Raw genomic sequence first — 22,234 nt, 5'->3', positions numbered from 1 at the left:
TTTTGTGAGGTTGACTGCACCCCTCAACTCGCAGTGTAGTCGATGCCATGGCATGCCACGATACATCTGCTGCCTTTTTCATGAGCCCAGGCTGGTAGATGGATGATAGCAACTTCAGCACAAGTGCAGCGATGCTTATAGGGATGAGCTTTGGAAAATGCACTGAAACGTGATTGCAGCCTCCAACAAATGTTCCAGTGTGACTTATTGCCGACAGCCCTATCAGGATAGGCATCTTTTTATGTATTGGCTCAGTGGCATGTGTGGCATAGCGCAGTAACGCATTTACGCAAGCTCTTCCTCTTTAGCCTGCCCCCAAAATCTTTTTAAAAAATGACTTTAGTCAAGATCATCTCAAAATGTTACAGGTGTGCTTTTGGGCACTAATAAGTGGAAAGCCAGTGTATTTCGAACCACATTTTACAGTTGCGTACTTGAGGTGTTGTGCTAATGTTATGATTTCTGCTAAGTAGACATAGTTTCACTATTCGTCAGCTTATGCACAACTACAACATATGCACTGATGTTAGTTTATAAGTTCATTAGAATATTTTGCTTGATGCACTGGTCTTATAAGCAAAAAAAATAATTTTCTGAAAATAGTATTTTTGCTGTATACAGGCATTGCCACTAGTGCTGACGCAAGTTTCTCACATTGTGGGTTGATATTTTAGCTCCAATAGCAATTTATGCCACCAAGACAGGCTACATTTTGACTAAAGGAAAGCACAAAGAATGGGTGCTTGTATATGCGTGCTGCTTCTGAATGGCATATGCTGCAGCAGTGGGCATGCAGGTTATGTTCCTGGTGGCTACTAATCATCTAACAAGAATATTTCAGTATCTCGGGTTACATGGGGTTCAAAATGAGCTTTATCTGTTTTCTCACATTGTCTCAACACACACCTTTACTCACCCTGCATGTTTGGTGCAACAATTCCTCAACCTCTAGGATAGCTACAGCTGTAATGATGCTAAATGCATAAAGCTTGGAGGACTGCTAGCAGATTCTTTTTTCTTCTTCCTCTATATTTTTTTAATCTGCTGTTGTTCTTTATTGTTAGTAGCTGTACTTGTAAACGCTGAACTTCAATCCTTATACATTCTGCTTTCCGTTTCCATTAAACCATTCTATTAAACTTAACTTTCTGCCCAGCTTATTTTTATTGATTGCCTCACTAAATAATAGAAATTAATATTTAATTATCTCTATAATTACTTGCACCACAGTAAAAATGAATGCACTTTTACAATCGGCATAAAAAATATATATCTGTGCTTTTAAATTGAATCTCGTCAGTAAATGAACAAGATAGCCAGGTATCATTTAAGTCATGAGAGTGTTGAAATTTTTAATGCATCTAATACCTACCTGTCCAGCCACATTGCATATTGGCAAAAACAGCAGGGACATATTGTATACAAGTTCATATAAGAATTCCACATAAAAGTAAAACACCTTTTATACAGTGCTGGACAGGGAACACTTTGTTTTGAACCTGGTTTGAAGGGGCCTAGAGCAGAGATACAAAAGGGATAACTAGATAAATATAGGTGGTGTGCTTTGTTATGCTACCCTGCAGCAGTTTTAAGGCTATGCTAATTTGTTCTTTCTTTCATACCAACTTTGGTGCGCTTCTCACCTGTCCAGCCACCAGATGATCCACCCGATGATATGTCTGGTGATATGCCTCACGAGCGGCCCAAATATCAAGTCATGGACCATATGCCTAGAGTCCTTCACTGCTCCCCTTCTTCCCAACAGGTAATTTTCGTTGCACTTGAGGCGAATTTTCGCTGTTGCCGTTACGTTCCATATCAAGTCCAAATCAATAACATTGCCCACACGTATGTTTTCTGTGCGAGGAAAAGTTGCGAAGACTGCGGATGGGCACGGCGCAAGCAGGGACGAAACGCGACAGCCGGCTCCGTTGGGTGAAGGAGCATGAAGCAGTTCCGGTGGGGAGGCTGCGTCACTCGGGCAGTGACTGCAAACCTTGATCAAAAGGGCTTGCTCATGCACACTATCTCGACAGACATCAGTGGACTGCTCCTACCCTCGTATGTGCTCTGTTCTGACTGCTTACTTCGCATTCAGGCGACGGACGGCACGAAAACCGCTTCATTCCCTGGAGTCGTACAGTCGAACCCGTTTTTAACGAACTCGAAAGTGCCGCAAAAAGTGGTTGTTATATCAGTAGTTCATTGTATATGGGCTCGCGACCATAAAACGTGCACTTAACGACCAAGCCGGGTTTTTCTTTTTATTATTACTAAAATTTTTAGCAGTGCTAACAACCCCTCCGGTGACAAGTTAAGCCTGTTCGCATCTGAAGCGGCACCCGCTGCGTGCTCACGAGTGAATTACACCGCCTTTGCAATGAACTGACACCGTTTCACTGAAGCACGGTACCGCCACGTGGAGCCGATCATCCCTGGCTAGCTGCGTGCAGCGCGTCACCTATTCAGCTCTTGCCACCACTGCTGGCCGCTTGTATGTGCACGTTTGTGCATTCTTTGTGCCTGTTTCACTATGGCAACTCCAAATCATGCACAGGTGTGGCGAGTAGCCTGTTCGTTCGATGCGGCGAAGACAAGCATTTTGCAAGGAACACGCACTCGACGTCTCCGCAATGCCTGGGCAGTCCTGCACGACGAGGCGTGGCGTGATTGGGTTGTCGCCTAATAAAACATGCAGCATACGCTCGCTGTCAGTGCATCGACATTTCTCGGTGCCCACACCTATCAACACCAGCGAGCTACTTTTGTTTCTACAAAGCGATGTGCGGTCACAACACAGCAGCAATGAACTTGCTGCTGCCCTTGTACTGCTGTCAGTCTGCACAGTTTACGCCACACGCGCAGCCGAGCAGATAGCTGCAGATGACTGTGATAAGGTTGTCAGAGATAAGTCATAATGACACGTTCATCAACAGCCGCCACCTCACCTTTGCTCTTTTCTGATGCTTATCAGAAAGACGGGTGGGCCATTCTCTCTCTGCTTGAGGGGCAATCAATGGTATCACACGCAGGACGATGTTATCGTACGCATCCTTCGTGTGACGGAGATGGCTGGCTCGTTTCATCTTTGCTTCAGTCGCGTTCGTCCCCAGTGCTTGTGGGCTTTCACTGCGCGTAGAAGGTATGATGCGCGGGGCGATGTTGTTGATTTGGACTTTATGCGGAAAATGACGGCGACGGCAAAAACCCACCGAGAGTGTCCATATACAGTATAACCTCATTACAACAGACCTTCATAGTGAAGAGGATTTTGGTCTGTTGTAAAGGGAGTATGTAAAATCCAAGTACTGTTACAACGGACTTTTATGTAAACACTGAATGGGTCTGTTATAACCTGAGAGAATTACGAGTCACAAACATGGTCTTATTTTTAACGGGGCACCAAAAAAATTGATTTTTGGAAAATTGCATTTTCAGTTTCTGTAGCCCATCTTCTATCTGGTTCCAAAATATCTTCACTGGAAACTACGTAGAAGTGCTATAAAAAATTTTGCGTCTGCCAACTTGGTGAAAATTGCGGAAATAGCAAAAAAAAGAAGCGTTTTTCAAAATTATAGCTAGGCAACGGCGCAACCGGGCGCCACCATTTTGGGCTCATCGTAGAGAGTATTTTTCCGTGTTTAAGTTCTCCGTTTCAGCTAGCTCCTCTATTTAGTCACAAGCGTACAAAAAGCACATGTTTGAAGTTCAATTCAAAGCCTCTGATTGGTTGCTTCTGCCGTGATGCTCGCTTCGGGATCGTCGTCTGCTGCTTGTGCGTCGCGAGGTCGTGGCTGTCGAAAATTGCACTACTTTGTAGTGACGCGTTTGCACTCGTTCTGTGTTCATGGGTTGAGGATAATTTAAAACGCTTTAGTTTGGCAACTGCAAGCGGAAGCTGAATCGTCAGATTATGATAGCGCGCCGGACTCGTCGCAAACATCGGAAACGTGCGTAGAACATCGCAGACGTGCGACTGTAATAGTGTTGACTCGTTGGACCCACTGTTAGAGGTTCTTATCAGCACTTCGGAGCTTATGACGAAGACCACCGCAGGACAACTCTTTGTACTCACAATCGAGCATGCCGTACTTCAAAACATCAGGCACTGCAGCCACGCACATCGCAACCGACCTTTCTACTCGATGTCGTGGCTAGGCCTAACTCTGCTCGCGGTGCCGATGTACGAGACAAATCTGAACTTTGCGGGCAAGAACATCACGCTAGCGGACATGCGAAAGCGAAGAAGCCGCAACGTCCTTCGTCGCAAGCAACGAATCTCATCGCCCGCTGGCTCCTCAGAGTTGCGAATGGGCATTTTGCGCATCGGCAGCGGACCCCCCGGCCAAGCTTGCCGCGCAGCGACTGCTCGGAGATGCAGTGGCAATGGCTAGCAATTTCACGCGTCAGCGTCCCAAAACGCAACACCACGCACGCTGCGCGCCGATTTTTTGTCGCTACAGCTAGGCATAGCTGATCATTGACAGACCAGAGATCGGCGGCCTTCGTTTTCAAATCGGTACGTCGATATCCGCGGCGCGCTGTTCCCGCCCCGAAAGTATGCTAAGCGATGTTTGAAGTCGGAAGTTATTGAATTTGGTATGTCCGTGGTAGAAAAGTCCGCTCTAAAGGAGTCCTGACCACCGTGCTGGCCTGATATTTTAGTCAATCATATCCGAATGTCCGTTGTACCAGAATCCGTTGTAAACGAAGCTCAATCAATGGAACAAATACGGAGGTCGGCATAACGCCGCAAATTGGTATGTAATATCCGAATGTCTGTTGTAAACAGATCCGTTGTAATGAGGTTATACTGCTATCGCAATAAAAGTGAACATTTCTGTTCTGTCGTCTCTCGTTGGGTTTAGAATGAAAGTAACTTTTATTAGCTTATCTGTAGTCTTCAGTTGTTCATGTCAGCATTGATGTTTTAATGATGGGAAAACACACACACATACACACAGTCAAACCCGCATATATCAAACTCGCAAAAAAATGGGAATTACTTCGTTATAGAGGATAATTTGATGAACAGCTTCTAAGGAAATTATTGTATTTTCGGTGCGAATTTCGATGAGCAAGTTGGCTCCACAGCACTGCTTCTCCACAATGTAAGGAACACACCTTCAAGGCAATGCACGTTTTTTTAATTTTGTGTTTTTACGCCGTTTGTGGTTGGGGATGCAGGGTTATATGCAGGGGTGGGATATATGCAAGAGAATATGGTATTGATGTAAATAGTGCCTCAGAATCTTCATACGAAGCTGTGCCTAGTACTCATCGGGCGCCGAAAGCCTCTTTCTTGTCTGCCTTAGCACTAGTGTTGGCCTTGTTTTCCAGTATCATACTCAGCGTGCTTCTTTACTCTAAGAAAAAATTGAATACTTGGGGAGTATTTTTGCCACACAACAATAATCGTCATCTGGCTAGCTCACGTTTCCTTTCTTGAAAACCCGGCTCTCATCACTTTCCCATTAAGAATGCTATGTCACGCTGATAACACTCACACCGTTAGTCAACAGGAAGTGCCGGAATCGCGGTGATAACGCAAGGAATGTACGCGAGGTGGATGACGATTATAGTTGTGTGGCGGAAATAGTCCCCAAATACTCTATTTTTTCTTAAAAGTGTTGGGATGCCGCACGCAGCGGGGGATGTAAGGCATCTTTTCCCCGCGTTCGACTGTATTGATCATCGCCAGCTTTGCATCACATTAGCAAAACATCCATCGTGTTAACAAAACAAACCATAAACGTGAACAGCGACTCCCCCACAACGGGCCAGCGGTGCGACGACGAGGAATCGAGGGGAAAATCACAGGATGGCAAGCGGAAATTTCTACCCGCTCCGTGCCTTTCTAATCAGACCCTTCATTTTCCCAAATGCATGCAGAAAAGTCCCCTTCCGTGAGGAAAAGCCAAAGTTTTGTGAGGGAAAGCCAACCTCTTGGGGCGTTTCACGCTGTCCAATGTTTGACATATCAAGTGTTCCGGCTATTTTTGTTTGATGTAGCTCTAGGTTTTCCTACACATTGACGTGTTCGAAAATAGTTTGATATAAAGGATAATTCGATTTACCCGAGTTCTATATAGTCGGGTTTGACTGTGTGTGTGTGTGTGTGTGTGTGTGTGTGTGTTAAATTGTGGTAAGTTTTGTCAGTTCATCAGTATTAAATGTTTAGTCAAAACTAGGGATGGGCGAATAGTAAATTTGAGGTTCGAAGCGAATCCGAAGCGAATAGTGATTTGGTCGAATAACTTCGAATCGAATAGTTCGAATAGTATTTACCACTTATTATTAAGAAAAATGAGCATTTTTGTCATGACCCTCGCACAATATTTTTAAGAATTCGAACTAGGTATGAGTGAATGTCACTTTTTGGTTTGAAATGAAGTGGAAGAAACCTTGAGTAGTATCAAGATTTGAATAGCAGTAGGGGGAGTGAGAGTTATAAGTGGTGCAATACGTTACAATTTAAAAATTACTTTACTAAGCCCATATAACACGCTTTTAAACTTCAAAAAAATATGTACATTTAACCTTGAAGTGTGGCTTCGCGGCAGTGCAGATTCTCCCCTGGATGGGTGGTTTCACAGCACAGCGACCCGATGCTGTAGTGAAACCACCTTTACAAGGGGTTATGTGCGGTCAAACATGCATATATTCGTTCATTTCGAATACTTCGAAATTTCGAATAATGTAAATTCGTATCGAAGCGATTTCGAATACTTTAATATTCCTTCGAATATTCGAAACGCCCGAATATTCGCCCATCCCTAGTCAAAAACCATTGGAATTTTTTACTTTGCCAGAAATGAGAAATTTCAATTAACAATGATGTTTGACCCTAGTAATCTGCTCTAAAACTAAGTTGCATTGCTCCAAAACTCCTCTTTTACCGCTCCAAAGCTGCTCCCTGAGATACTTCAATAGACCGAAGCCCGCTTCCACCCCTGCTTGTGCCTCTTGCATAAATTCTCAATTTTTAAGACAAAGCTAGATTTTTGAATAGACTTTGAACGATGCAGCTTTGGCTGTTTTTACAATTGATCTTGTGGTTCCCTGTGGCTGGCGCTATGTAGCCAAAGTCACTTTCACGCCAATAAGCTGATTTAACTAACCAATCTTTTAGTAAGCACTTGTAGTACCGCCATCAATGACCACAGCTCTATATTCTTAACATTAAGCAGTGAAAACCACATTTTATTGCCCTTGCATGTTTCTCATCAAAATTATGCGTAATAGATGTTGTATAACAGTTAAGTGGTTTTGAGGCCCGTGTACTTAGATTTAGGTGCACGTTAAAGAACCCCAGGTGGTCGAAATTTCCGGAGCCCTCCACTACGGCGTCTCTCATAATCATATCGTGGTTTTGGGACGTTAAACCCCAGATATTATTATTATTACAGTTAAGTGGTTTTATTTACAGGAGATGACCATTGGTGATTGCACAGCATGGCGACCAGAGCTTCTTGTCGTCTGCCTTGCTTCTCCATTATAATTCTAGTGTTACAGTTACAATATGGGTAGTAAGACTCCAATTACTTTTTTGCATGCTCACTTTATTAGCACACTTTTGTGCTTTAGACAGACTGAGGTCTTGTTTGTCTTAGCCGCTGGTAACATTGAGGAGTCTGGTGTTAGCTCAGCACTTTTTTATGCGCGATAATGTTATTTACAAGGTGAACATAGAATAAGTGCCTTTGTGTCTTTTAATTGTTAAATGCTCGTATTTATCCAGTGCAGAACAATGATGTTCAAGCAAGAACGAGATTGGTACTGAGTCCCAGTGGAGGCTACAAGTCTTTTTCATGGTAAACATCAGTTCTTCACCACAGACTGCACCCACACCTTTTGCTGATCCTGGAGCGGCAGAAGACGGCCATACCATACACCTGGGATGCCTCACCAAGTCATGGCGGCAGGATCTCGAAATGTGAAACGGGTATTGCTCGCGAACGCATTGCCGACATTTTTCCCAAGGAGAATCGCTGCAAGATACTTTCAGTGTGAAAGTGACACAAAAAAATGTATGTGAGGTTGCAGTACCCTGGTGGTAGCACACATGCTGTGTTTTTGAGGCGGCTCGCATGTAGAGAGAACTCACAGAGCAGCAAAGGCACAGGGGCCCAATCGGTGTACGGTGCCGCACACGTGTCTAGGTGTCATTTGTTGCTATTTATTGTGGGCCTGCTTGTCAGTTGTATTTCGAGCTTTCTCAGGAATCCATTACCAATGCCTAAAGCTTTTCAGTACTTTGGTCTTTCCTCTTCACTTTCTTTCTAGAGCCAATTGTCTTGTGCATTCAGGTTAAAAAATTGCGAGGGTGTACAGTGCAGTCTGTTAACAATACTTGCTACACCAGAAAAAGTTCATTACGGCTGTCTGTTACTGTGCAGGCTATTCCAGTGATGAATGTCCGATTATTAATGGCAGGGGATTTGAGAACAAATGTTCTTGCTGGCAAAGATTTGTAACAGTTGTAAACATGACAATTTGTTTGATAATTTGCTAGTGTGCTCATTTTAAGTAATTAGGTTTTACTCAATGAATTTAGGTAGCATCCAGTTGTGGAATTCAACTCCACTAATCGTTCGCCAAGTATAATTCTAAAAGCTTCATGCCTTGCACCAGTTTAGAGAAGTACGGCGTTTATCTAAAGGTCATCTGTGGAAATGTGGAACACCAACTAGTCCATGCCGCAACTCTTCTAAAGGTGCATTGAAAGGCGATGTATTTTGCCGTGCATTTTCAGTTCATCATTCTGTAAAGTTACAGTTATGCTTTCCGTGCTCACTAACATAATTTCTACAGTTACAACACGCACTGTAAATTTAATTGGTGAACATTGATTGCATAAATATATTTGCCGTTATACAGTTTCTACTGTGGCTGTGTATTTTGCCCAGCAAAAATTGTCTTTTTGTCTTATGTCCCCTTTTTTTAGTTCACAGACAATTGTTGCTGATGTACCTGGTAGTATATCTCTATGTACTGACATATAATTTCCATAATTTCACAGGGTGCATCATTTGAGCTTGCTTGGTGACTCTTTACAGGAACCTGTCCTGCAATTTTCAGTCAACTTTGCCATTAGAATTAATTGCAACAACAGAAAACTTTAGTTTCTTTTCTGCAACTAAATGTTGGGTAGCGTTCTGAACATTAACTATTTCAAAAGGGACATGTCTAGTTAGAAATGCATTCTTAGTTGTACAGCAGACAAGTCAAGCCAGGCAGCCTGTGTATGGAATTTACTTGCTGCACATTCTTTAACAGCAGTTCTTGGAAATTTCTGAGATCGCATGTGGAATCACGGGGTGCATTTATGCGTGCTTGCACCGATGATATAAGATTTAGACTTGGTGCCACCTGCATGTTCCAGTTTTGTTCTGTGTGGTGACCAGTTTTCTTAGAATGCATCTTTTTTCAGAAGCCAGGATTTTATTGTATTGTTAAGCTGACAGTTGCATTATCATATGCAGTTCTTTTTTTTTTCCATATAACTAGTGCTAAGTGTATATTGCTGAACTGGAATCGTTGTTTAACATTATGAAAGCAGTTTACATTGCTATGAGCAAACTTTTACATTGTTTCTAGCAGTATGTGAATGTTGCGTGATATTACAGTGAGTAAATGTTGCACTTGGGCTCGGTGCCATGTGCACATTTTAATTTTGTTCGATGCGATGACCAGTTCTTCTAGAAACCATTTTTCAGAATCTAAGATTTTGTATTGAAGGTGACAACTGCATTATAATGTCCATTTCACGTATAGTTTACATTGTTAAAATGAATTGTTTTGTTATGATGTAAAAGCGAAGCCTTTTCAGAGCCGAGTTTTTTTCTAGAAATACAGTCAAATGCCCCTATAAGAACGCCAACTAGACGCCCAAAAACAATATAATTGTGGTCATAAAATATGACATATAGTTCATACAAGTTTGGTGAACTGATCTTCTGGTCCTTGCAAGGTTATGCATTACTTCGTGACACCAAAGTCTCGGCTGCACTGGTTAGGTTGGACGACCCTTGTATCACACCAGGCGTGAAGCGCAGCAGATATCTATTGTGAAAGCAGCACCAGCAGTTCACTGAAATGGTGCAAGGGCTGTAGTCGTCAGCGGGAACTCCCTAGAGGAATCATGGGAACAAGGAAAATGTATCAGTTATTTGAAACACAAATGAGTTTGCGCGATTCAATATTTAATGATATTCGCCTTGTCAAGTTTTGTATAATATGACAAAACGAAGGTCCGAGTTTCATTTGTTGAATTTGGCACCGAAAACCAATGCCAGTGCACCAGTGTGACGTCGTGCGTTTAAGTTAACTTTTTGTATTTTGGCCACGTTTGTTTAAGAGAAGTTCCTGAAAGTTGCCATGATAACGACATCATGGCAAGGTAGAGTGGAAACTTCAACGCAATGGTGCCATCTGGCTTTTCTATTTGCATCTTTTCTTGCTTGCCAAGCATCAACACAAATGAAATAATTCTTCTCTTTGGTGTTTCATAAACTGCTCATTGGCTGCATGCCTTTGGAGGTCCGTGGTCACCATCTATGATTGTGTTGAAAGCAACTGCACTTTTGTTGTACAAACAGTAGTTTGGTTTTGGGGAGGGGCTGAGTAGTTGTTGTTGGGGAAAGAAAGATGGTGCTGTTTTTCACAATTTTTCAAGGAGTACGGCTCAGCGTCTCAGGGAAGGGATAAGAAAATAGAGAAAGGAGATTTGACCCAACATGTGGAGCAGCATCTGCATCCTGTGTCAGCCAAGCGAAGAAGGTTTTAGCTGATTGCAGTGTGCACGCAGACATGACGGGAGCTGTCGAGGAGAAAGAGCACAGCCCACGAACTAGCATCATACCCACTGGCTGCATTTTGATGAACAATCTGTTGCTCACTGGTGAAAAATCGATCACGGTGTACGTGTGGTAGTCAGAGGTGCAGCGGCAGTGAAAAGACAGTGAGGATGATATCGGTCTTGCGATATGGCTGCATTCGAAGGAAGTCACAAGTGCTCGCATTCGAAGGAAGTCACAAGTGCTTGTAAAGCCTCTAGTTTTAAGGTGATCATGAGAAAGCACTCTGCATTTGTGTTAACAGAAGCTACATTAAAGTGAGTGTACTTCCAGGAAACTTATTCATTATGAAGACACTTTCTTTATCTTATTTTCTTTGTGCAGCTGACAGGGAATCAAATTTTTATTGTGGTGGAAATTTCATTGTAGAGGCATTTGACTGTACGTCATTTAATATTTCATGATATCACTATGAGCAATCTACACTGTGTGTCAGACTATCCTTAATCAATGGAGTGCACATTGTTTCACTACTATGTGAACAAAAGTCCATGTTTTGTTGTTATTGCCTTACCTTGCATTTCCCAAGCAATTTAGTGTTGTCTTTGTTTTTTGTGAAGAAGCATTTTTTTTCTCTTTTAACCTCTGGCAACTGAAGAGGTTTTGATTTTAATCTAATAAAGTTTTGCTTTCTACAAATGCATGTGGATGTTATGGGGGATTTTAATATGGCTGGCTTGCAGACTGAAATTGTAATTTACAGGCAAGGCAAGCCAACCAGCACAAGAAGCTAGACTAAGTACATTGCAAAGAGGTTTAGAAACATGCCACAGCTGCAAACACCACAGTGTCCATTTATTGATATGCAAATATCTAGAGATGGGCGAATAGTGAATCTGAGGTTCGAAGCGAATAGTGATTTGGTCGAATAATTTCGAATCGAATAGTTCGAATAGCATGTACCACATATTATTATGAAAAATGAACATTTTTGTCATGACCCTTGCACAATATATTTAAGGATTGGAACTAGGTATGAGTGAATGTCACTTTTTTGGTTTGAAATGAAGTGGAAGAAACCTTGAATGGGGGGGGGGGGTCAAAATTTGAATAGCAGTAGGGTGGAAGTTATAATTGACACAATACATTACAATTTAAAATTACTATACTTAGCACATATAAGCCCATATAACACACTTTTAAACTTAAAAAAATATGTACATTTAACCTTGAAGTGTAGCTTCGCAGCAGTGCAGATTCCCTCCTGGATGGGTGGTTTCACGGCACAGCAACCCGACACTGCAGTGAATCTACAGGGGTTATGTGCGGTCAAACACACATATATTCGTTCATTTCGAATACTTCGAAATTTCGAATAATATAAACTCATATCGAAGCGGAGTCGAATACGTTAATATTCGTTCGAATATTCGAAACACCCGAATATTCGCCCATCATTACAAATATCAGATGTGCAGGTAAAAAATGAATAGATGCTATAATCAAGCAGATCTAAAATTTGGGCCAGTATCAATGTGTAATGAATATATATAGGCTTACCGCTCAGGGTATTTGAATAGTGGAATTTTCTGATTAGAAAATAAAAGTAATGTTTGAACTTCTTAAATTCTGTTGCAGTGGACCATACTAACCTTACCTCAGCATTGTACAAATCTGTGTTGCATGTCAGCAGAGAAGCTGAAAAACATGCTACCCAACCCTCCAGGATGTTGCCTCAGTGTTTTGGGACAATGAAACAAAAGCCGTCAAGACCGACACTGTCTGCCACATTTATTCAGACAGCGAAGAGGCTATCCAAGCCCGTTGTAACATTTAACTAAATAACTGCATGGTTCGGGAGAAATGTTGCCTAGCGTTGACGGTTGAACAAACAGGATCACATGTGCATGTCAGTTGGATCCCATGAGTGGCGTAGCCAGAAATTTTTTTCAGTGGGTGCCTGTCCTTGATCCGAAATGGGGGCAGGACTTGCCAAGTGTGGTCGAGTGTCAATTTATGCTCTGTATGCCATGGTAGAAAGACATTTCAGGAGGGGCACGTGCTCGTGGTGCCACCCCCTACTGGCTATGCCCCTGGGTCCCATGTTGCACTGTAGTAACAGGAAGTTAGCAGTGCGTTGTTATACCCCTTATTAATGAGAACTAACAGACACCAATGCCACGGAAAGTATAGGGAATATTATTTGTAGTAGCTAGGATATAAATGTGAAGAAAGTAAAGTGGACGAAAGGATAACTTGCCGCCGGCAGGGACCGAGCCTGCGACCTTCGAATGACGTGTCCGATGCTCTACGACTGAGCTACGGCGGCGGTCATCCTCCCATCCACGTTATGGGGTATATGTGTGCATATAAACGTAGGAGTGTTAGTCAGCGCCGATCGCATCCAAGGCGGCGAGTGTGGAACACTGTTTTTCTACCTGTTGGCGTCACGTAGCACGTGAAGCCAACAGGCAGAAAAAAATTACACCATCTCCCACTAAAGGGAACCATGTGGGGATGCAAAGCAGCACATGGGTCGACTTAAAGTTCCATTCATCACGGGCACCTTGCCCGATGTTAACACGCCCTTGCCAGTGGAGCACACCATGAATTCACTGTAGTTGCTGTTGCTGTTCGCCATCACGTGATTGCTGAGAGAGTGTAAGGGGTAGGGGCCACAGCGTCTTACCCTGCCCCTTACACAGGCCCGAACATGCTAGCGCGTGCCATCGCGTTCTGACTAGGATACAACGTGTTGGTTCATCGCGCGTCTGCAGAATCTCGTTCTCCGACGCCATCACATGATTGCTGAGAGAGTGTAAGGGGGGAGAGGCCACAGCGTCTTACCCAGCCCCTTACACAGGCCCAAATGCGCTAGCGCATGCCAGCACACATGGTTTTGTCTGCGTTATGCCAAGCTAGGACAGCATACGATCAGCAAACGGCCGATCAAAGGGAAGAAAAAAAACGATTTGTCATAGCATTCTTTTCGTATATCACACTGCTGCTAGTATATACAGTTTATAAGTCTTTTTTTTTTTTGTCATAATGTGCAGTTTATTTCTTTACATCTTATTGTATGAAGAATCAAATTATCAAGAGATTCCGGCTTTAAGCACGCCATGCGCTGTTGCATTGCATGTCCTGCCGCAATAAAGTTTCTTGCACTGCATGCGCTAGCCACAGGGGCGCACAAAACCTGCCTTGCGAATTATGAAGGCATCGGCAGTCGTTGTTCTTAGACTTCCACCACTGGAGCAGATTTCGGATATTCTGGACCTCTGGAGAATGAGCATAGCCGTCCAGCTCATCCCTTCGTTATCTTGTTCCCGAACGTAGTGCCACTCTTCAATATCATCTATAAAACTCCTCTTTGAGGGCTTCTTCTTGCAGGCTTCAGCAGTGTATGTTATGCACGGTTTGTACGTGCTCTTTTTATTTTCCACATCATAAGGATGTTATATCGGTAGAGTGGCCATTGCACTATGCGGGTACGACTGGCAGGAGGTGGACGAAGATATTTTGATCTACTTTCGGGGTTCGTTCCAGTTTGGTAATAAAGGCGAGAATAAGCTTCTCGACGCTTACTCATTGGGTGCATATGGTTCGAGGTAAGGGGTCATATCACCTGGCAAGGAATTCGTAATTGTCTTTTTTCAAGCCATACAGATATTTCGTAAAGTGAATATACTTTGTCTCACGCCTTGTTCAATAGACCTAAGCTATTCCTGTACATTCCAACGCTGTTGGGGCAGCATCATGTAGTTCTCGCGTCATATAGTGGAACAAAACGAAAGCTCAGACGTTAACAATGTGGGCACACAAAGCAGGTTGTGCATGTCCATCTCGCCTTGCATGACCACTGGGAGTCGTGATGAAGCCATGGAAAAAAAGAATGCGTCTTTACAGTGTTTCTGTGTAACGAGACTCCGCGCAGACTTTTTGTTTTAGTGGACGGCTGGAACTTTGGAGGACGTTTCTCTGCTTTGGAGATCTGTGATTGCTCTCTCGATGATAAGTTATAGGAAGAGGAAATAACTTTATTACGAGTCCTGCGAGTTGGTGGGGCGGGCCGATGGCCCCGCCTAGGAGACGGCCAGGAGTCCTTGAACCCTGGCGGCTTCCTCGGCCCGCTGGACGGCCCAGAGCTGATCCTCGAGGGCGGAGCTGAGCAGCGCGGCTTCCCAGCGTGCGCGAAGGCTGTCACTAGAGGCCGCTTTCTCGGTATTGGGACTAATCCCTCGGCATTCCCATAACATATGCTCCAGAGTGGCTCTGGATTCACATTGTTTACATTGGTCCGTTTCGTAAGTTATAGGTATAAATTTATTGTATTACATTTATTACTGCAATTACAAAATAACATTCGGGATGTAAAATAATAAATCAAATAGCCCCATATGCAAGAAGCAAAAGAAGTTCAGTACTTGTCTCATGAAATTTCTCCAAATAGCTTGGCCTACATAAAAAAGCGTTTTTTCGAGATAAAATATATGGAACATATATGTATGCACAATGTATGTGTAACAAAAAGAGGCCCTGCAACACTTTTTCAGTATGGTCAGAAAACGCTCCCGGTCGGTAGTTGAAGCTCCTGGGAACACGTGAGCCAAACATTATAGCGCAGCTCGCGGCCTGCAGTTTCCAATTAAATCTCAGTCAGCTAGAAATCGCTCGCTCTTCTCTCGACAAATGATGCTATAAACTCGGAGTTCACGACTATTGACTGATTTGAGCATCGTGAGCTGCATAGTTACCGCGGCCGCCGCGGGGTGCCGCCACGTACCCGCGCTTGCGTTCGCCATCTCACTGAAAGTAAGCCGCGCGTCTGAAGAAAACTGATTAAGTGCTCAAGGTCATGACGCGCGTTGCTGAACGGACCTATGCCTTCTTGCCCCCTTGTCATTCCCCCCTGCGTAGCTTTCAGCGTTCTCGCTGGTACGGAAGGAGAGAGAGAAAGCGCTTAAAGCGTGCGACAAATCCCTGTAACTCGTACTTGACGGATTCTCAAAATTTTTGCGGCAGTCGATTCGTGAGGCAATAAACTCCTATAATGAAGCCATTCGATGATTACTTGGAAAGTGTTGCAGGGCCCCTTTAAGAACTGAGCGAAGTCCAGGCCCGACCCGCTAAGCCCGGAGCTTCAGGCCCGGGTGCAGTATGCCCTTCACAATAGTTACGGACAAGCTTGGGATGTTATTTGGGTAGCCGCAGCTTGTACAGAAGCTGTAGTAGTTGCCTATAACCCTACTCTACCCCATCCCCTGATTCACCGCCTTCCCTCAGGCTCTACACCTGAGAAGGCAGAGGTGACCGCCTTCGCCCTAGCCCTTGCTCAATCCAACGCACAGTACATCTTTAGTGATTCGAAGTATAGCTATGCCAGGGTCAGGATACACTCCCTTGCCTGGCACTTGCTGAACACCCCCACGCAAAATTTACCACGCATTGTAGAACTCCAGTGGGTGCCGGTTCATTCGAGGACCCCGGAAAGGAGGCTGCCGATAAATTGGCCCGAGATTTGATTTTCCGCTCTCGGGACAACCTCGATTCGGGCTTCTCGAAAGAGCGGGCGCACACTTTTGCAGAGCTCACGCAAGTACCCCGTTTCATCCGCCAGACTTATCCTCCCCCAAACCCCTCCTTTACCCACTCCCAGCAAATCCTATCGTTTCCAGACCCCTTCCCTTCAGCTGCTGTCCCACTACTGTGGCACTTCCCCTGAATGTTCCCTATGCGGCGAACCTCACGTCACACTTTCCCATATCCTTTTTCGGCTGCCCTGCTGACCCTCCCCCGCAGGGTCAGCCTGCCATCTCAAGCTGGGAGGACTGGGAGGTCCTGCTCTCGTCCGAGGATCCAGCATTGCAGTTTGCTGCGGTGACTCGGGCTGCCGATGTCATCGCAGCAAGGAGCATGGCCGTGTAGACGTGGCGTGGGACCGCGCGTTGGTCCAGGGACCCGGGGGGTCCAACCACACTTGCGAATAAAGTTTTTCTGTCTGTCTGCATCGTCGCTGTAGACACGGTCGTTAGCGTCCATCAAAACATTGCCTCATCCTTGGCGATGGTTGGAATTTCCCGTCTAATGCTGTACGCCGCTTTTCGCAACACGCTCACGTCAAGATCATATCTGCTTCTTCGTCCGCTCAAGACCTTTTCCACAAGAACGGTTCTTAGGTGACAGCACTCTGCCCGCCTGCTCCGACTGGGTTTGCACCCGTAGTAGGATGGCTAGAATTCTAGCCACCTTACTCGTAGTACCCCGTAGAGCGTTCGCTCGCCTCAGGTGAGTTTTGCCCACGACCTCGTGATGAGGAGGTCGTGGTTTTGCCGCCCTCGTGATGACCGAATTCACATTTGCATTGTACCTGCACTCGACGCGAACCGCTTTCAAAAAAAGGGGTAACAGCTTTGCCGATTAGGGAAACAACGCACATTAGGTGGACAGCACATACGCAAGACAACTGTAGACACAACCGACTCGGGCAACGTCATCGACTCCATGTTGACTAGAAACAGAGGGGACAGACAACAGAACGCTCTCTTCACTTTGTGATTATTGCGCTCTCCTTTGAAATTTTAATGGACACGAAAGTGAAACAGTGAATCAGCTTATATTGATAAATTGTACTCTGAGAAATCTAATGTCGTTAATTTAACCAATACAGATGCATTAATAAAGGATAAAATTAAGGTCATGGTCTCATTTTTAAAGGGGTCATGAACCACTTTTCCAAGTAATGATCTAATGGCCTCAGTATCGGAGTATACTGCCTCCCGAATCGATTGCCGCAAAAATTTCTCGAATCCGTCAAGAATCAGCGGAGTTACGGGGGTTTGGCGCACGCTCCCAGCGCTTCTCTCTTTTCTCGTGCCGGCGAGCGCACTGGAAGCTAGACAGGGAGGGATGGCATGAGGGAAAGAAGTTACGCCAGCGCGCGTCATGAAACGCGATCGCTCTCCCGCTGTGATTCGCTTGCGCGAGTGCGGCTACCGTGTACTGAGGAGTGCGGCGCCGGCAAGTGGCGGCACCCCGCGGCAAGAAGCGCATCTGATCCGAACGCCGCTCTCGATTTACGTCGGCTATCGGCCAATAAGCATGCTATGTCTCTTGCGACGTACAGCGGACAGACGCCCCGCCCACCGACGAGAGTGAGAACCGGCCTCTGTTTGAAAAGAGGGTGCCTGGGGAAACGGCAACTTCGCGCTCCGCTTGTGGCCATTACGCGGCGCGCACGACTGCAATATTGGCAGAGCAGTTCATAGCCGTGTCAGCTTTCCGCAGGATGTGTTTTTTCAATCAGCCCAAGGGATGCTTCATGACCCCTTTAAATTTCGCGCCAAATCTCCAGGCGTGACAACGCGGATTTTAAAGCGTATTTTTCTTATTTTGGCGACTTTGGCTTGTCGAAATTTCCTGAATCTTCGTATGTTAAGTCTATGCCACCCCCCCTCGGAAAACAATGCACCTCATTTTTACCGATTATGAAATGCGTAGGGCCTAGCAGACGCCGTCAAAATCGATGACGCGTTTGATGTGGGAATTTCAAGGTGGCGTTACCAGCCGTAATTTCTTTTCGCGCGTTTTCTCGCTTCCCATAAGTCTTCTCGTGGCGGCCGGCGTGGGGATTTTGGAATTGTGAAAGAGTAATTTACTAATAGTACGAAAATCGTTTTTCCCTTTAGTGTCCCTTTAAAGGGGTCATGAAGCACCCCTTGGGCTTGTTGAAAAAACACAACCTGCGGAAAGCTGACACGGCTATGAACTGCTCTGCAAAATATTACAGTCGTGCGTGCCGCGTAAAGGCCACAAGCGGAGCTCGAAGTTGCCGTTTCCTCAGGCGCCCTCTTTTCAAACAGAGGCCGGTTCTCACTCTCGTCGGTGGGTGGGGCGTCTGAACGTTCACGTCGCGGAGACATAGCATGCTTATTGGCCGATAGCCGGATGAGATGTGCTTCTTGCCACGGGGTGCCGCCACTTGCCCGCGCCGCACTCCTCAGTCTGCTAACTTTACACGGTAGCCGCACTCGCGCATGCGAATCACAGCGGGAGAGCGATCGCGTTTCATGACGTGCGCTGACGTAACTTCTTACCCCCGTGCCATCCCTCCCTGTCTAGCTTCCAGTGCGCTCGTCGGCACGAGAAAAGAGAGAAACGCTGAGAGCGTGCGCCAAACCCCCCGTAACTCCACTGATTCTTGACGGATTCAAGAAACTTTTGCGGCAATCGATTCGGGAGGCAGTAAACTCCAATACTAAGGTCATTAGATCATTACTTGAAAAAGTGGTTCATGACCCCTTTAAAGCGTGCTGTAAGACAAAGTCAATTGTGCACCCTTCTGGACATGTAGCACATATCTTCATCATAGTAGCACCTTTCCACATCAAGAGAAATGGAAGAAAAAGTCAGATTTATTATATTTGTTGTAATTACACTAACCTAGATAAAAATTATAACAAACCGCGCGCACCGCGTGCACTTTGGAAATACGTATAAGACGCGGAACGGCAAAAAATATACTATTTGTCATAGCATTCTTTTCATATATAACACCACTGCTATATATACAGTCTATAAGTTATTGTGGCATAGTTTATAGTTAATTTGCTCGCATGTTATTGTACAACAAAAATCAAATTATAAAAGATTCCGCTATAAGCACACCATGCGCCGTTGCATCACATGTCCTGCCGCGCTAAAGTTTCCTGCTTGCGCTAGTCCCAGGGGCGCACATCTGCCTTGCGAAATGTGAAGGCGTCGGCAGTCGTCGTTCTTAAAAGCGATCCCAGAACTCCCCGCGGGCGCGCGAAGCACTATGGGAAAAGTGTGTACGGCGAGCCCGCCGGCTGTTCCGTCGCTTGCTGCTCGTTGGCGCCGTGGGAGCACCAAACGATAAAAACGCGTCGCCGCTGGTTGACTATTATTAAATCCTAAATACTACACATGTCTGAACGCACCTGCAGTATCTCTACGCATGAAATGCGAAAGGAATGATGCAGTCAGTGTAGGTATTACCGAGCGGGTGTATACCGGATGTAGCAGTTAAGTGGCATGCGAGTTATCACGTGCCGATACATGCAGTCAAAACGTTACCGTGAGCAATGTGAGCTGGAACACCGAATTCGTATTTATTTGATGATTACTTGTTCACAAGCCATTTAATGATCGGGTTTAACCAAACTGTAGAGAGGTGTTACAGTGTTCAGGTATACATATGATTATTTGATTTTAATTGACAAGTCACGCGCTGTACGAAGAAGTGAGCACATTCTAAACGTGCTTAAATAGAAAGGGATCGGACTAGAATTCACTTGTGAGGTGCCTTGCTCTGGTAATTTGCAGTTTCTTGATACATCTTTAAGTTTCACTGCGGAGCATGTTTGCGGGCAATATAGCCCGCGTGTTTAATTTCGCGTCGGCGCATTTGAACATTGTTAAACGAGGAATTGTGATGTCATGATTACGCACAGCATTGGAAAAAAAACTTGCACACATAAGATGAGCAATAGTTTCCAGCTGCAATGTGATCAAAGAGGCAGGATCGATATCCTGCGTATCGCTCTATCGGTTTGCGAAATCTGTTCGCATGGCAAAGAAAGATTAACACGGACGTCTTCCATCCGTAAATAATGAAGAAACTAGAAATATTGCAGTTATTCCACATATGTATAAGAAGTCGCATGGCCTGAAGAACGTAAGAAGCGATGTAGGAGTGAAGGTTGTGTTTGCCGCCGCAAATAAGCTTAGTCGCATTATGGTCGCAGGGGTCTGCGGTGGGCAAAGATAAATGCGGTGAGAGGCATGCCAATTGTTTTGTAGATGTGTAGGAGTTAATCGCAAATTTCCCTTTCTTGTGTCCATGTAGATCGGCCAGACTGGTCGATGTATTACTACGCGCCTCAGCGAGCATCGAAATTCATTGAATGGAGCCGTCTCATCTCGCATCGCTATGTCAGTCATAAAATGTAATCCCATCTTCAAAAGCACAGTAATTTTGTACCATCAACCTAATCGGACAACGCGAGAAATTTCGGAGGCATATCATGTCACAAATAACGCCACACTTTGTGTCAGTCAGCCTTCCCAGTCGGTTACAAGTCAAGGAATTCAGCTTTATTAATCGACTGTAAGCACGCGCCTTGGTTGTTTGACTTTTTTGTGCCTCTTTATGACACGCCCGACGCACTCCCATTTTTGTATATATGCTTTTTTTTTCACGCGTGCAGTAAACTTTCAGTTTGTGTGAGCGCTGGTCTGCACTCTAAGAAAAAAGAGAGTCAAAAGAGGGTCATGGAACCGTGACTCTCTTCGGGTGTCCATCTGACCCCTTTTGGAAGGTACAGGCAGAGAAAAAGAGTTCGCATTTGGGAAGGAGTCACTGGACCCTCCTGAAGCGCGTTTCGATTGGCTTCGGTATACGGAGAGCCGCCATATACGCCATACATATCGCACGCTCGCCCCTTTGGCGCCGTTGTGGCGCCTTGCTCGTGACGCAGACGGGGTTGGCGCCGGGGTGCCAACCCCGTCTGTGCATTTCCTTCTTTGTGCTGCTCTTTTCTTTTTTCGCTCTAAGCAAGGGCGTCCGCAGAACTTTTTCCAGGGGGGTGCATCAGCAGAGTGTGGGGGAGGGGAGGGGGGCATACAGCATAGGTAGCTTTTGTTTCATTGCCGTGACATGACCGGCAAGATAAGTCCATAGCAGTATGTAACGTGCAAAGTTGTCTGGTAATCCTGAATGATGTTTCACGCGGATATGCGGGACAGGAGTGTGCTAATCAAGCTGTGTAGCTTACTGCTACTGCATAGAAAATTATTATCCAAAATTCCAAGAGGGGGCAACTGCCCCCCCTTGCACCCCCCTTCGGACGCCCATGGCTCTATTCCAACCTGTAGTTACAGCACCAACGAAAGTTAGTAGGCACTTATCGTTCGTTACATATAGGGTGCGAGCGACGCAATGAATGTATCTCATTTCCCCAAATGCCGACTACACTTTCTAGTGTACTCTTTAAATATCAGAACCTCATACTCTACTCGTCGACAGTGCCGATGGACGTTGATTCCAAATGCGTCCGCGAATCATAGACCGCTCCTGCACTTCATAGGCAGCCGAGTTGTATTTTATTTCTTCTCATTTATGCCGTAGGCGCACTGGCGCCAAAAAAAAATAAATAACCCTAGCAAAAATTCCCAATAAAAAACCAATAGCCTATTGGGTTATTGACACCTATTGGTCTATTGGTTCTATAGGTCTATTGGAACTGTATTTGGCTATTGGTCTATTGGTTCTATATCAGCCTACTGGACCTATATTGGTGTATTGGTTCTCTATTAGCCAATTGGAATTATATTGGCCTATTGGTTCTGTATTTGCCTGCTGGCATTGTATTAGTTTTGTATTTGCCCACTTCTCAGCCCCATTAGAATTAGTC

The 22,234-nt window shown here is 45.0% G+C and overlaps 1 protein-coding gene across 5 annotated transcripts in view; it reads left to right on the top strand.

Moving 5' to 3' along the window:
• The window catches only part of LOC119392233 (uncharacterized), a 70,501-nt gene that overhangs the window by 24,987 nt on the left and 23,280 nt on the right, over positions 1 to 22,234 (top strand). For 2 of the 5 annotated variants that reach the window (XM_049414536.1, XM_049414541.1), the window contains exon 5: positions 1,652 to 1,765. In XM_049414536.1, the coding sequence (XP_049270493.1) occupies positions 1,652 to 1,765 (114 nt within the window). Of the gene's footprint in view, positions 1 to 1,651; positions 1,766 to 7,741; positions 11,495 to 22,234 lie in introns of those variants that run through there. The other 3 variants (XR_007415742.1, XM_037659672.2, XM_037659673.2) reach the window with 3 other exon arrangements.

This window comes from Rhipicephalus sanguineus, chromosome 1 (assembly GCF_013339695.2).
Source record: "Rhipicephalus sanguineus isolate Rsan-2018 chromosome 1, BIME_Rsan_1.4, whole genome shotgun sequence".
In the NCBI taxonomy this organism is placed as follows: Eukaryota; Metazoa; Arthropoda; class Arachnida; order Ixodida; family Ixodidae; genus Rhipicephalus; species Rhipicephalus sanguineus.
The sequence above is the reverse complement of the archived record's forward strand: the minus strand, read 5'-3'. Positions and strand labels throughout refer to the sequence as shown.